The sequence below is a fragment of the Mercenaria mercenaria genome, chromosome 2 (assembly GCF_021730395.1).
Source record: "Mercenaria mercenaria strain notata chromosome 2, MADL_Memer_1, whole genome shotgun sequence".
Classification (NCBI taxonomy): Eukaryota; Metazoa; Mollusca; class Bivalvia; order Venerida; family Veneridae; genus Mercenaria; species Mercenaria mercenaria.
This window is the reverse complement of record NC_069362.1, coordinates 4018646-4034671: the sequence shown is the minus strand read 5'-3', so window position 1 is coordinate 4034671 and position 16026 is coordinate 4018646. Positions and strand designations below refer to the sequence as shown.

At 34.7% G+C, this 16026-nt stretch overlaps 1 protein-coding gene across 4 annotated transcripts in view; it reads right to left on the bottom strand.

The window, feature by feature from the left end:
• LOC123563041 (putative sodium-coupled neutral amino acid transporter 10) overlaps positions 1 to 8537 on the bottom strand; it is a 44437-nt gene extending 35900 nt beyond the window's left edge. Inside the window, exons 1-2 of one of the 4 annotated variants that reach the window (XM_053528626.1) lie at positions 8454 to 8537; positions 3645 to 4062 (exon numbers count right to left, since the gene is read on the bottom strand). In XM_053528626.1, coding sequence (XP_053384601.1) covers positions 3645 to 3734 — 90 coding nt within the window. In that variant the 5' untranslated portion in view covers positions 3735 to 4062; positions 8454 to 8537. The other 3 variants (XM_053528632.1, XM_053528623.1, XM_045355602.2) reach the window with 3 other exon arrangements.
• Between the last annotated feature and the right edge of the window lie 7489 nt (positions 8538 to 16026).

Here is a 16026-nt window from a genome sequence, read left to right as displayed (position 1 = left end):
GTTTTCATATTTCACTATTATACTAAAAATAATGATACTTGGAAGAATCCTCACTGAAATAGGCTGTTAAAAATCTCCTTCAGCTTGGTGTCTACGGACAAGACATTTGACCATAATTTCTGTCTAAAAGGCAGATAGAGTAATAATGTTTCTGATCAATGCTCATGCATTTAATGGGCTTAAGAACTGACCTTGCAGCCTGTTATGTACACCATTTAGACTATGTTTATTTATCTGTAATAACTTTTAACCTCAACTAAACAAAAAAAAACACAATCTTCCTGAAATTGGATGGTGGAAGAAACCACCTGACTAGACTTTGTTGAGGCAAATTATTTACATGCTGTTATCAACCATATCAATCAAGAAATGGTAAAAAAGTATAAACACAAAGTTTAACATGAAGAACTCTATGAGTTCATCTAAACATGTTCTTTAAAGTAGAAACATTAAAAAAGTAGGAAGAACTTGTTAAACTTATAGCTGAGAACAACATCTTAAAAAGATTACAACTGTGTCTTAAATGGAAAACTAATGAAACAAACTCCCTTGCTGACTCCTTAAATAGCTGTATGTTGTAAAATACTCATATGACATTTATTCTGTGAGATCCATAACTCATACTAATATTTTAAGTATCCCTGCAAAATAAAATTCCTGTGAATTTTAACCTGTTTACAGAAGAATTAAATGTTCACTGTGATAAGTTTTTATCACTTAGTTTTGCGTCAGCTAATGACTTACATATTATGCTTTTTTTCTTAAAATTCCCAAGATACATTCTCTTTTTCTAGCCAGTAATATTTTTGATTAATATTGACCTTTTTCCATTATATAAGATAGTATGACCAGAGACAAAGTTTTTTAATTATCTTTTTATCACATTTACTTCTTTTTTTCATGTTATCACCTATATTACTATTATTTTTTTGGAAAAATACTGGAACAAATGTTAGTAACTCCAATCGTAAATCAAACTATGATTTCAAAATTCTAGACCTCTGCCTCTGATGCATGTGGGGAAGTTGGCAGTTACTTGCAGAGAACATGTTTGTACAGTACAGAATCAATTAACAATTGTTAAGTTACATAACAGAAATTCTGTTGAAAAAGGGCATTAAACCCCCCAAAAACAAACAAGTCTAAATAGCTCTCATTTTTGAAAGGGAGAAAGCTGCAAGGAGACTACGGTAATCACGTAGTAAATTGCTTGTAATTTCTTTTTTAAGATGATTTAAACTGCTTCAATTTTATGTGATTTCAGTCAGTTACAGAATAAAAGTTGATAGGCAAATGAATAGAATGAAATCTTGAAAACCAATCACCATTACATCTTGGCCCTGAAGAGCACAGAAATATGCCATCTTGAGTGGATTATAATAAAATGTTTAAGTTGAAAGTGGACAGCCCACACCATGTCTAACAATAGATCCATACTCCACTAGAATATGACCAAATGTCAAATGATTTTGCTTCTATCTTCTCATTCTTTCTGTTTTACTACTAACTTGTAAAAGATTGGGGTTTTTTTGCATTTCAGAGTCTCTTGATTTATTTCAAAGAACTCTTGATATATTTCTAAGGTCCAGTGCTGGTTTTTATTGAAAACAGAAAATATATTGAATAGTATTTGCATAATGTCTTGTCCGTAGACACCCTCATTGCATGCCTTGTTTTAGCCATAACAAAGGGAGGGTTCGAAAGAAATGTATTATTCCTTTTTTGATAGCTTTTAACATGTATATAAGTCATGTATAAGATTAAAACATATTCTATATCCATTGTACTTCTCAGATTCAGATTGTACACACAAGAATAAATGGGTAACATTTTGCATTTGGAAGAAGTATGTTTCATTAGAAATATATTTATTCTATATTTTGTATAAACATTAAGTGTGGTGTATCATTGAAACTTGATAAATAGCTCCAGTATGATTTTATAAATGATATTTGTGAAAAAACCTTTGTTTCTTTAGTGTCTACGGACAAGACATGTGTCTACGGACAAGACATTTTGCAATTCAACAACAATTTATATCTATATAACCCAGTTTAATTCTGTCTAATGTTTATCAACTTAGACACTATCCTAGCAGCTTTCATACCAACAGTGATCAAACTCTAATATTGCATCCTTCACAAAGAAAATAGGTGTCTACGGACAGGACAAAAAAATTGGCGCATTTATCATTGTCTGTTCAGAGTCAAATTTGAGGAGATAAGAAACTTCCACCTGAAAGAATGCTATTATTTTCAGAAGAAGGTAGACTGAAGTTCACACAGAGACAAATAAGACAGTAAAAAAAGAATTATTTCATAATGAAATCACATATCTGATATGAGGAAGAGCAAAAAGGCAAAAAATATAACAAAACGGTCATGTCAGTCTTCAGTACATATCTTCTGTTGTGGGTGACATAGACAGTTGAAATAAATTGCAGCTGAAAGAAGACGAACTTTCCTGTAAACCAAACAGCACAAAAAGGTCTTGCTGGATCAGGTTTTAATTAAAATGAAAAGACAAAAAGCACATTTTTTAAGGTGAAACAATATAAGGCTGAATTTTGGCCTTTTTTCTGTTATTGGACAGCATGGCGTTCGTTTTATATGTACATCAGCTACCTGATAGTAGATTTACCTGCAACTGGGTAGTGATATGTAACTCCTGAAGTGCTGAAGACAGAATATATAAACATGCACTTTTAAATTTGGGTGTATAACATGGAGCACCTAAAAAGTATGCATTTGATTGTGACTGAGGCGCTTGCTTTTACAGTGTTATTCAAAACCATACTGGATAAGATTGTGTATTATCATCATGGTCAACAAAATATTTTATTTTTATTTTCGTGTATATATATTCTATTATAATATTGAAATACCATTTGTATACAAATGTTGTATCACAACAAACATGCGAGATACCTACTTTTAGTTTGATTGTCTGTTCATAATGTGTGAAGCAAACGTATAAATTCTACATAAAATAGTAGAATGGAAATAGCTTAATTTAGCATACAACTGAAGAAAAGATACTTGGTTTTGACCCCTTCAAAATCATTACGTTTTTTTTTAACTAAAACAGTATGAAAGTAATTGAAGGTTCAAAACTAGGGTGAAATTGTCAGACAAAAACGTTCAGATACAATAGTTTCGCGCTGAGATTTATGGTTCTCATTGTTGGATTTTCAGCGCAAAACTATTGCAAGTGACTTGCCTTGAAATTTGTTTTTACTCATTAAAAGCATTCTGGTTTTTAACTTCAGACACTGAGATGGATAACAATATCATATTCTGTATTTGTTAGAAAAAAAGTCAGTTACCATAGTTTCACGCTAAATTTTGTAGGCATTCATGTTGGATTTTCAGCGTGAAAGTATTGTAAGTGACATTATTCCAAATTTATCAAAAATTAACAATATTATCATGGTTTCAGCTCTCAATAGCTAAATGAATAACATTTTTACACAGTATACTTAAATCTTATCTTATATTATGAATTTTTTAAAAAAAGAAACAGTTTTTTCCTTCTCCTGAACAATTTCAAGAATGTAAGTTACAATAGTTTCGCGCTGAGCCCTCGATAAAGCTTTTTATAATCTTAAAAATGCTCACTTATCTACTATCAAATTTAGTACTTACAGCTTGAAAGCAAAATGGCATAGCCAGAATGGTAACTCCAATGATACTGTTCCCTACATTGATAACGAAAGGCCAGTTGTTTTGTGACATGACTAGTCCAAAGTCAATTTCTGTATCCAGCTCCAATTTTGCTGTTCTCACATTCAGTCAACAAACAAATGCAGCCTCCTTTTTCGTGCGGCTCCCGCCAGTCACTTATGCAGACCCTAGATTATTTTCTCACCCCTGATCACAGTTTACTGGTTAGGAATATGAACATACGTATGTGGGCAGAATTGTAGTTTTACATCGTATGTTGTTTCTTCTTTCTCTCATACATCAATAATCACCTTGTCGCAAACACAGGCTACATGCTTGATTTCACAACTAATTTAGGACTTCATAAAGGTTCAATGTGCTGCTGTTTCCAAATGAATTCCTGAAAAAAAAATCAATTTATTGTCTGATTTGAACAAAGGTTAATGTTATCACAATGTCCTGTAATCCAGGTACATTTACATATGCATTGGCCAAAATAAATCAGTGCTTTTACTCCTGTCACAAATGTAAACATTGTACCGGTAATCTACACATTTTATCATATACTTTCACTTAAAGAGAAATGTTTTCAGTCACACAGTTAGTGTTAAGTTTAATGTAACCTGCACTGCAAGGTTATCTCATGACACCGAAGACATGAGTTTGAAAGCAACTAGCCTGGTACTTTTTGAGAAACCTGCTTATATTATGCAAAACTTAAAGACGTATCCGGGAGTAAGTTGTAACACAGAGAATTTTCTAAAATTTAGCTTGTATGTTCCCTAAGATAAAATAAAATAAAAACAACCTTCATAAGTATCAGTTGCCATGCTAACTACTGTACTTTGACTATTTTAAGAACACTACAGTAACTGTAACAGTTATTCCAGGTAAAATTTAAATGTTTTTATAAATAAAAATAATCCCAGTGCGAATAAATGTACATTTTTTCTTGTATATATACTTCAACATATATAACACTAGAAAATGTTAAAAAATCTATAGGGCACTTGCTTGTTTCCAAGATATATAACATTTAATTACCTCCCTTTTATACTTTGGAACTTTTAAATATTTCAATACACATCAGGTGTTAATGAGGGGATTTACACTTTCAATCTTCCCATCTCATAATGTTTCAGTGAAAAATTTATTTAAACCATCAAAACCATTGTGAGTAATGAATTATTTCAAATGCCAGGGAAAACGTCCTTTGCTTTCAATTGTTTCACCATTCATCTGATATAACATTATCACTTATTACTAAAGCAACTCATATCTAGTTCATTACAAACAAATTGTTTACTATATCTGTTATTGATAAAGTGTTCAATTCACTGTGTGTCTGCTTTATCCGGATTTATAATTTAACAAGTGTTTGTAGGCTAGCATAAAAGTGGATGCGCAAAAAGATGTCCATTGGCAACTCCCAGATACGTCTTTCACCAAAATGTTTAAGTTAAAATGGGCACAATTTTAACAAAACAAGAGCTGTCCGTAAGACTGCCAAGCTCGACTATTCGAAATATTGTCCCAGAAGCAGGAAAATATTACCCAAAATGTTAAATATCAAACGAGTTTTAAGTTCAAAAGGGGACATAATTTGACAAAAATGCATATCAGAGTTATGGGACTTCTGTGCTGCTATCATGTAGTTTTATAATCCCGAAGACACATGTGAAGTTTCAATTCAATATCTGCATTAGTTTTGGAGATAGTTATAGTAACTTGCATGTAAAACCTTAACCAGAATATTCTAAGTCCAAAAGGGGGCATTATTTACCCAAAATACGTGTCAGAGTTATGGGACTTGACCCAGTGAGGTTGGTAATTGACCTAGAAAAAGAAAAAATAAGTTTCAAATCTATATGCCTTTTAGTAATAGCTGTACATATGTACTTGCACGCAAAACTTTAACCAGAATTTTCTAAGTCCAAATGGGGGCATAATTTGGCCAAAATGAAGGTCAAAGTTATGAGACTTGCTGCTATCAACTAGTTTTATAACCCCGAAGACACATGTGAAGTTTCAATTCAATATCTGCATTAGTTTTGGAGATAGTAACTTGCATGTAAAACCTTAACCAGAATATTCTAAGTCCAAAAGGGGGCATAATTTGCTCAAAATACGTCAGAGTTATGGAACTTGACCCAGTGAGGTTGGTAATTGACCTAGAAAAAGAAAAAATAAGTTTCAAAGCTATATACTTTTAAATGATAGCTGTATGTACTTGCATGCAAAAACTTAACCAAGGTGTGACGCCGACGCCAGGGTGAGTAGAATAGCTAGACTATTCTTCGAATAGTCGAGCTAATAAAAGCTAGAGTCATATAACTTGCCCAGTGAGATCACCTCATGATGCAAAATTACATGTGTGAAGAGTGAAAGCATTTGGCCTGGTAGTTTTAGAGAAATCTGCTTCCATGCAAAACCTTCTGCTATGCAGACACAGACAAAAGGCCAACAACAAATGTCACTTTAGGTATATCTGTATTATGAAATAGGAAAGCTAACTGCAGCTTAAATAGACATGTGCATGGTGCAATTTTAGTCCATAACTATATCTTAAGACAGAGGCGAGGGACACCTAGATTCCAAGTCTAATTAGTCCTCCAGATTACACAAAATGATAGTGTTTGTGTGCAGGTTACTGAACCTCTAACTGTTGCCTTATCTTAATCTAGAACAAATAGGTCCAACAATGACAGATTACTACTGTTTTTGCAGGGATTAACATTGCACTGACACATTTTTATGTCATGTGGCAACTTTCCATCTATTCACAATAGATGAAAACCCTAGGTGTTCCAACCAGCATTATTGCAGGAACTGGCGGGTCCCTAGGTAGAACTACTGACTTTCATTAAGCCAGCTGGATGGCTTCCTGACGTAAAAGAGTTGTACAGCCAAGTGAGGTTTAGAACCCACAGGGCTGAGGGAAAAGTGATTCTATGTCAGAAACCTTAACCACTCAACCACGAAGACTCCCCAAATTACCATTGATATACCAGTTTTGGAATTCCTTAGTGTTGCGGGAAAATTATTTATAACAAAACAGTTTTACACATCACTGAAAAATTATAATGCCTAATTCAATGTAGTGCTTGCCAATCTCCAGCCTTAGATGTGAATTGGCTAGGGTCAAAATTTTAAAATAAAATGCAATTCAAAGGCTTGTCAGTAAAATGGATTTTCTATCTAAGAAAAGGTATATTGTCCAAATTCATGTAAGATTAATAGGACTTTATGCTGTGATCTTGTTCAATTGCACCCAACATTTGTGTGAAGTTTCAGCCGAGCAGAGTATCTGCATTTAATAGTTTTGGAGATAGTAATTTCTACATTTTCCAAGTGCAAAAAAGGGCATAACTTTGCCAAACTACAATTTTGAGCTATGGGACATGCACCTCTCACTGTGTTTTATTCATATCAACAAATTGCATACAGTTTCATAGCATTTGACAACACACGGCATTCAGATTGTTTTATATTTGTGACAGGAAATCTAAATGTCAAAACTTTGAAGGACCAAAACAATGGAGGATAAATCACAGTACACAGTCATGTAAAGTTATTGGTTTTTAATATCGCTTGTGCATATCGGCGTGTAGACACGTGGTAAACTTTAATCAAGTGCAGTATATACATAGGTTTAAATCACCAGAAAATTCGTAATTTTGAATATTATTTGATAATTTTTACATAAATCATTGAGGCATTGAATTCCCTTTCGATACATGTAAGTTTTGTTTGAATTTATGGCCAGTTTGTGAAATAATCAGCATTTAAACCTATGGCATGTAAAGCGTCAGGAAATTGCTTCATTTTGGTCTTTCGAGTGTTTGATGCGAGTGGGGATATTGCCCATATGAAAAAATTATCTCAATATTTCCTAATATCGCGTCAAATTAGTTGGACTAGATTGACATCTGTCAGCAGCTGATTAATATATGAAGCTCTGCCTACTGCCATACTTCCATTTGTGGCTGCAAGCAATATTGAAAATCACCAGGATTTTGATTATCAACAGGCTGGGCACATCTCCCAATCGGGGTAAATTACCTCGTTCGGGGTAAATTATATACCCCGATCGGGATAAAACAAGAACAGTAGAAAAGTACAAAATGTTTGATAACTTTTTTATTAAGGGAGTGCTAATGCTCATATTCTTGGGTCAACTTCGTATGATATAAACAGTTGACAATATGATAATTTTTTAACAGATTTTTGTTGTAAAAATTTCAGATTTTCACCATTTTTTAACATATGCAAAATTGATAAAATGGTACATAGGCATATTTGTAATGATGATATAAAGCTTTAGTAAAAATATTTATGTTAGCACTTAAAAGAAAAAAGAAATATTAAATTTTTTGTACTTTTCTATTGTTCTAGTTGTACCCCGATCGGGGTATATTACCCCGAACGAGGTAATTTACCCCGATTGGGAGATGTGCCCAGCCTGATCAAGGGCAGAACTTTCAAACTCAAGATGCATCAAAGAAAATTTCCTTGGGCCAGGCCGACGCACAGGGCAGTATAGGCGCGGTGACATAGAATTTATGTTCGTTGTTTCACAAAGGGACTGTAAATAAAATTTACCTTTACCGTTATTTTACCTTTACAATGTCAATGATATGCAATTGCTTGTCTGGGCGAAAGGATCTGAGTACGAATGAAGTGAAAACAATTAAAATCTCGGGTGTCCACCGTTTCATAAAGACAAAGAGAAAATAACTGACTCCTTTAATAAACACGAATCATACTGTAGCTAGAAATGGATTTTATAACCTATATGTACGATCTTGCTGACTGACAAATAATTATCTTCTTCGTGCTTTCCGACGTGTAAACAACATGACATCTCAATGATGCAGACGCTTTTTTTAATACAGGAAAGAACACATATTAACAAAAAAGATGTTTTTATAGTTACGGTTAAACGCTGCTATTGAGTTTTTAGTAAATAAGCAAGCAAGTAAGTAAGTAAGCAAGCAAGCAAGTTCTTTATTTATAGAGGGTAACCCATTTAGCAAAGCTAATCTTCCATGGGGCCCTCTTACGACTATATCTTAAATCCAGGAGAGACAAGAGTAGCAAGATCAGAACAGCCTTCCTCAATTTGAAGCACGAGATTAATGTCAAATCAAGATCTCATATAACAATCACCTTGAATATATTTTAGGAAACAAGGAAGAACCTGAAGACTTAGACAACATCAATACTAAAAATTTCAATTCTAAGTACTTTTCAGCCTCATCAAGAATGCCAAACAAGACGCTACTGGTATTGCATCTCTTTTCGACAAATCTACTGGCTCTACCAAGTCCGATGACAAAGACAAGGCAAACATCTTGAATCAACAGTTCCAATCTGTTTTTACTCCTATGTCCTCTTTTACACTCTCTCAGCCTTGCCTTTCAGCTGCCCGCAACATGTCTTCTTCTATCTCTCCATTTTTCAGGAAATTTCCAGATATGCCAGAGATTTCTATCAGTGTCAACGGGGTGCAGAAGCTCCTCTCCAACCTCTTTCCTGACAAAGCAGCAGGTCCGGACAACATCGATCAAGCCTCTCATCCTCAAACTCTAAAACATGACATTTCTCCTATTTTGCAACTCATATTTCAGAAATCCTTAGACTCCAGTAAACTCCCAGATATTTGGACATCAGCCAACGTTGTTCCACTCTTCAAGAAAGGAAACAAAGAGGACCCTGCTAACTATCGTCCCATTTCTCTAACATGTATCTCTTGTAAACTTTTAGAGCACATCGTATCATCCAACCTTTCTTCTTATTTTAATAAACATAACATCTTATACGACTTGCAGCACGGTTTTCGAGAACGCCGCTCTTGTGAGACTCAGCTTCTGCAGCTTGTGGACCAACTAGCCAAAAAACCCATCTTTGGACAACAAACCGACTTGATTCTCCTTGACATGTTCACCGCCGTTTGAATACATCTGCGGATGTCTCTAAATTGCTTTTTGTACTTTTAGCATGTGTGAATGTTGAGTTCTGCTCAACACGGGGCTAGAGGGCGTGGACGGTAGCATGCATTTCCACTACCGTCCATGAACAGGCTCAATCAAACCGAGTCTGCAACATTTTCGTTTTTGTCGTGTTTGGCGACCTGCGAAGTTTCTACTTTTCTCTGTTTTAGTAAAGCTTTCGATAAAGTTTCTCACCTCAAACTTTTCTTTAAACTTCAGGAACATGGTGTTTACACCGCCACCATCAATTGGATCCATTCTTTTCTCATAGGCAGAACTCAGCAAGACGTTTTGGGTGGAGAATCATCAAATCAAGTCCCGGTTACATCAGGGGTCCCCCAAGGTTCAGTACTTGGTCCTCTTCTCTTTCTTCTTTATATAAATGATCTTCCTGAATATCTTTCTTCACAGGTCCATCTGTTTGCTGATGACACTGCCGTTTACCTTGTGATCAACAACAAGCAAGACTGTTCCATTCTCCAACAGGATCTAGATAAACTTGTGTTGTGGGAGGATGCTTGGGAGATGGAGTTCAATCCAAGCAAATGTGTCGTCATTCATATATCTACAACTACCAAATACAAAATCAATTTCAATTACACCTTACATGGCCAAATATTAGAATCAGTACCCAGTGCAAAACATCTTGGAGTCAATATATCTGAAGACCTTTCATGTAAAGCAAATAACATCCAATGCAAACAAAACATTAGGAATTTTACGTAGAAACATCCGGACTACAAACCAACATATTAAGGAAACAGCCTATGAGACCGCAATAAGAGTATGCCTCTACAGTCTGGAGCCCCCACACTGATACAAACATTGATAAATTAGAAAAAGTTCAGAAAAGATCAGTTAGATTGGTTAAAAATAATTAATCTACCTATGACAATGTCACCAGCATGTGGAACGAGTTGGGTTGGCAGACTTTACAGGACAGATGCGACCTAGCCTGACTGACCATGTTTTACAAGATCATGTATGGTTTAGTTGCGGTACCAGTACCATCTTATTTAGAAAGGCCTGTGAGAATGTCCCAGCATATGCACGAACTCTCCTTCCGTCAAGTCCATACTGAAGCAAATTACTTCTTCTTCCCTTATACTGTTGTGTTGTGGAACCACCTGCCTTCTCAGTCTGTACTCCAGCCTGACCTTGAGGGGTTCAAACGATGTCTTGACCTCTCGGTCCTCTCTTACCGCCCCTGAACTCACAAAGCGGATGTTTTTAACCCCTTTAAACTTGTATATATTTCGTCTTACCTAATACTTTCACACTTTTATCTTCCTTCTCACTATTTTCATTTTTGAAGCCTTCCTTTCACTGCTTTTAAACAAACTTTTACCTGGTTGTGACGCGCAACTCGGCTATTATACCCGTGAGGGGAGTCCAGCCGTATACATAGATAGATAGATAGATAGATAGATAGATAGAACGACTAGACTGTACAGTATTGTGATCATAGTAACAAGTATTTAACAGAAATCAAAGAAGAAATTATATATGCATAAAATAAAATACATGAAATGTAGTTAGCATTAAATCCATTCATCCATCGATCCATTTAATAGTTAGATTTAAAACATGACAATGAAGATGAGGTTTTGATTTCTATTGGCAAACAATTCCATACAATTGGCCCTGAGTATAAAAGACTACCTTTAAATATTTCACAGTTGGTACATGTTTGTATTTGGTATATAAAAATTAAGTTTGTATATGAACGCAATGTTAAGGATGTGTTATTTGTTTGTGGCTTTTGCAGAGACATTTCATTTATATAAGAAGGATGTAAGCCAGTTGACACTTTATATATAAAACATGCCTTCTGAAAAAAATACGCTTATCAAATCCTTGAATATTAAGTAATTTCAAAGCTTGATCAAAATCTTGAAATTCGTTACCTAAAATGATGCGACAGGTTCGTTTTTGTAGTCTTATAATTTTGTTTGTGTTAATTATAGACGTTTTCCCCAAATAATAGCACAATAATCCAAGTGCCGTGGAATATATGCTTTATAAAACAAAGTTTGATATGATACTTTTAAAAAATCCCTTATTCTATACAGTAGCCAAATATATGATGCTATTTTTTTGCAAACACGTTTAATATGAGTATCCCACTTAAGAATATCTTCAAAGTATATGCCAAGAAGTTTTTCGCCTGAACTTTGTCCAAGTAAAATATCTTTGTAGTTAAGCTTAAGTTTACAGTCAGGTAAAGCACGTTTTCTTTGAGCAGTTGCAATGAAAATTACCTTTGTTTTATCTGTATTTAATTGCATACCATTATTTTTAATTGAAGTTACTCTCGAACTATTCTCCAAAACGTTCATTGACCCAAAATATTTGTTATTTTTCACCTAGTCAAAATAATTCGACGGTCAATTCGAATCGGGTCCAATTTTCAAACGACAACTGTTGATTTCTCAGACTTCCAATCATAAATCCATTCCTTCCCCGTGTAGAAAATACTAATAACATTTAAAAAAAAAAACAACACCATTATCATTATAAACAAACGATCTGATAGAAAGTTTTTCACGACACAAATTTTTATCCTTCTGCTCTCTGTTTCATACACCTTTCAAGTTGCCGATGTAAGATTTATTTGAATTTATTTCATATTCGTAACAAAATCAACATTTAAACCCAAATCGGCAGCGATGACTATTTCATCGGAGATTTCCTGCACTGTTTTGGTCTTTCGGGTGTTTGTCATTCACACTGGGTATTCGGCTACCTACTCGTGTGAGCGATACCGTCCTCGTGTGATTTATATACATGTAGGCTGTATAGGGTAAACAAGAACAATGCCAACGTATGACACATATTTAAGGATGTTGAATATTTCATAGACAGATTCGTCCGAGGCAATGCATTAATTCGTATTGGGGAAATCAGTCATCAATTATATTGATATGACTATAAAATTTGAAGAAATGTATCGAAATTCGTGTATTTTGATGTTTTGAGACGTACATGTATGTTTCTTTGTCTAAAGTTCAGATAACTGAATTTGCCACTCTCCTTGGTATAATTATACATACTCAACTAAAAGACGTATGAATCCTGTACCTGCAGTTCATTTTTGTTGATAAAAGTTCAATTATATGCACCCTGCCGCTGTATATAATATACACATATTTGTTTGTTCATACTTTAACTTACTTCCATGCTTCAGATTCATAATCACCATTTGCAATACATGAATTCATAACATGGCGACGGACGCCAAAACAGGTAAGATGATATTTTAATAAAGATTAAGTATTACACAAGCTGTAATATCTTTGAAATGAGATACAAATATTTACCTACAGCAAGCATCGTGTGGATCCAGGATTTTTATCAATGGGACCCGCCAAACTGCAAAAAGTATATAGTTTCACCAAAATTGTTCGTTCTTTTCACTTTTTTCATTTCCTATCATTTGAGGTCAGATTTTCAACATTTGAGAATTAGCTAATTTCTTGAGGCTTGAATTTATCCGACAAACCTGCAAACCTTCTAGAGGGGGTTACAGTGAAACACTGTTCTTACTGTCAGTCTCAATTTCAATCTCTGCAGGGCCTACGGTCCTGGGACTCTTCGGTTGATAGGGGCGTAGGAACGGGGGCATGGGCAAGGGGGCACGTGCCCCCCCCCCCCCCCCCCCCCCCCCCCACACACACACACAATCCTGGCCAAAATTCGAGTAGCAGACATTAACAAAAAGGAAAGCAAATTTACATCTCCAGTAAGGGAGCGGCGTAACAATGTCTTTAGGCAATACTTCTATCTGTAGACACCGCTGCAATTAAATATTAATGGAACAGCCGGATTCATATCTCCTTGATGAGTGAATATTTTAAACAAGACAAGACAACACGTACTGACAGACTTTGCTGCTTCTGAAGTCGCAATTAAATTGGTAAGTACACACAAGAATGGGTCTATGTGGATGGATCTTGGTAGCAAATTTGAAGAAATTATGCGACAAGACGTTTTCTTCGGATAGGCTGCTTAAAGTAGCTGAAGGGTATAGAAGACCCAAAATTTATCTTTATCTTGGTTGGTCATTGCATATTATCGCTAAATTTTAGAAAAGGGATCTGCGTCAATGTTATATTCATTTCAATAACGAGGACGGTATCCGCCCGATTGACAGAAACAACGAAGATGGTACCATGGTACATCGTCAGAGGTATCCCTTTTTCTACACAATGCCTTACAAACAAACGCTCTAATTTTACTGTGCTTCCAGTTTTTGTGAAACGAAAGCAATGGCTAACACACAAAATGCCTGTTTTTCATTTTCTTAACAAAAATTTCCTAATTTAATTTAAATAATTCCATTATTTATCAAATTAGATAGCATCGCTTTAAAATATCTTCATTTTTTCGACAAAAAAAGTATTTTTTCATAATTATTCATATCATATGAGACAGAAATTTGACATGGATATAGTTAAGGTATGATCTTAAACATTCAATACTAAAATTTTTCAAATCTTCAGTAAAATATGGAATAAATACATGTTTTAGGTATGAATATCCAGTACAGCTACATGTATATAAATCACACGAGGACGGTATCGCTCACACGAGTAGGTAGCCGAATACCCACTGTGATATTGCCCATAAGAAAAATAACTCAATATTTCCTAGGATTGCGTCAAACTAGTTGGACTATTTTTCACTTAAATAATCTTTCACGCACAAAAATACATTAAGGCTATCTCAATAAATGTAGTTGTTCCTTGTTATATAGCCTGTAAACATGTAGTTGTTGAGCTAATGACGGAAAACCGTAAAAGCACAATCTTAAATGGGCCAGTGTTTGCCTAACAATGATTGATAAGTATTGCAAATACAGATGTTGTGCCAACGCTGACCCAACAATATATTTCAGTCAGAGATACCTGGAAAAGACTGACATGTGTACAGTAAATGTCTCTCAGGTATTGTTTTGTAACTTGTAACTTTTATATCTAAACAATTATGTGGAGTCCGGTTGTGTGATCGGCCAGAACTGACTCAACTTTTTTTATCTATCAATATACTGGCTAAGTTCGTCTATTAAAATTGGTCTTATGTCTTACTACTGGTCATTTTCTCCTGAAGTTAGCAACTTTTTCAGATCAAGGTCTCGTAAACCAGTTATGAGATTCAATTTTGTTCTCATTATTCTCAGTGGTTTTCGGTAATTGGGCGTTCCAGCAAGTAATGCACTACTGATTCTGGGTCACTACATTCACGGTAGTGGTTTCTGTCCAGTCCAACCTTGTATCTGTGTTCTTCTAAATTGCCATGGCCATTCTGCTATTGTAATGGAATTCTTTGGTTAGGACTTGTGCTGTAATCCAGTTGCTTAAGTTTTACTCTTGGCTTCATCTCATACAACATCTTTTCCTTTCCTGAAGTGTCCCATCGTCTTTGTTACAACATTGTTACTGTTTCTTTTGCTGCCTTTTTTATATCCCCTTGAGTGATGGGATCTTGTATCTCCCCTTTAAATTTTTCAGCCTCTAGCGCAGCTTCCTTAGCTAATCGGTCTGCAATTTCATTCCCAACAATTTCGGCATGACCTGGTGACCAATCAAGTTTTATAATGGTTCCACATTTTCAACAGCTTTCCATATACCTTTAGCTTCTTGAACAGCCCTGATATGTAATTTGTTGTCCCAAAACAATGTAGTCATATTTATATATGGTTAATATTGTAAAACGTCTTTGAAGGTGTCAGATTTTCATAATCTTGGGTGGCAAAATGTTGATAACAAAGTAAAGCAGATGAGGCTTATGCTTAACCATGTTGATAAAATATTTTATGATAAATGTCAATTATATATCTACATGAAAAGTTTGCATTTGTCTCCAAGACCCACTCATATAACAGCAGAAACAGAGTAGACAGTTTTATGTACCTCAGGTAGACGGTTTTACATCAATTTTTTTTAAGCTATACTTGACTGGAATAGTCAATTAATTATTAGTATACTTTTAAGAAAGAGGTGAAACAGCATCTCTTTGAAGATATAAAATATGTTGAGAATGCAGATTTTATTCTGTTTTAGTGTGGTGATTTTTAAGGAGTGTGTACAGTATTATAGATCTATTCTGTGATATACATGTATGTCAATAATCATTAATTATCCATTTTTTACTGTGGTAGGTCAAATCTGTGATAGTAAATTAATATTAAGATACAAACTTTATCTTAGTATTTAGCCAAAAAATTTAACCTTTGGCATTTGTCATCAAAGGACCCCATTTGAAACAAGTTACAAAACATTAATGAGTTATCCTGTGCTATATACATGTCTCTAATAATATACATGTCCCCTGTAAACATGAAGTCATTGTGCCAACAACGGAAAACCGTC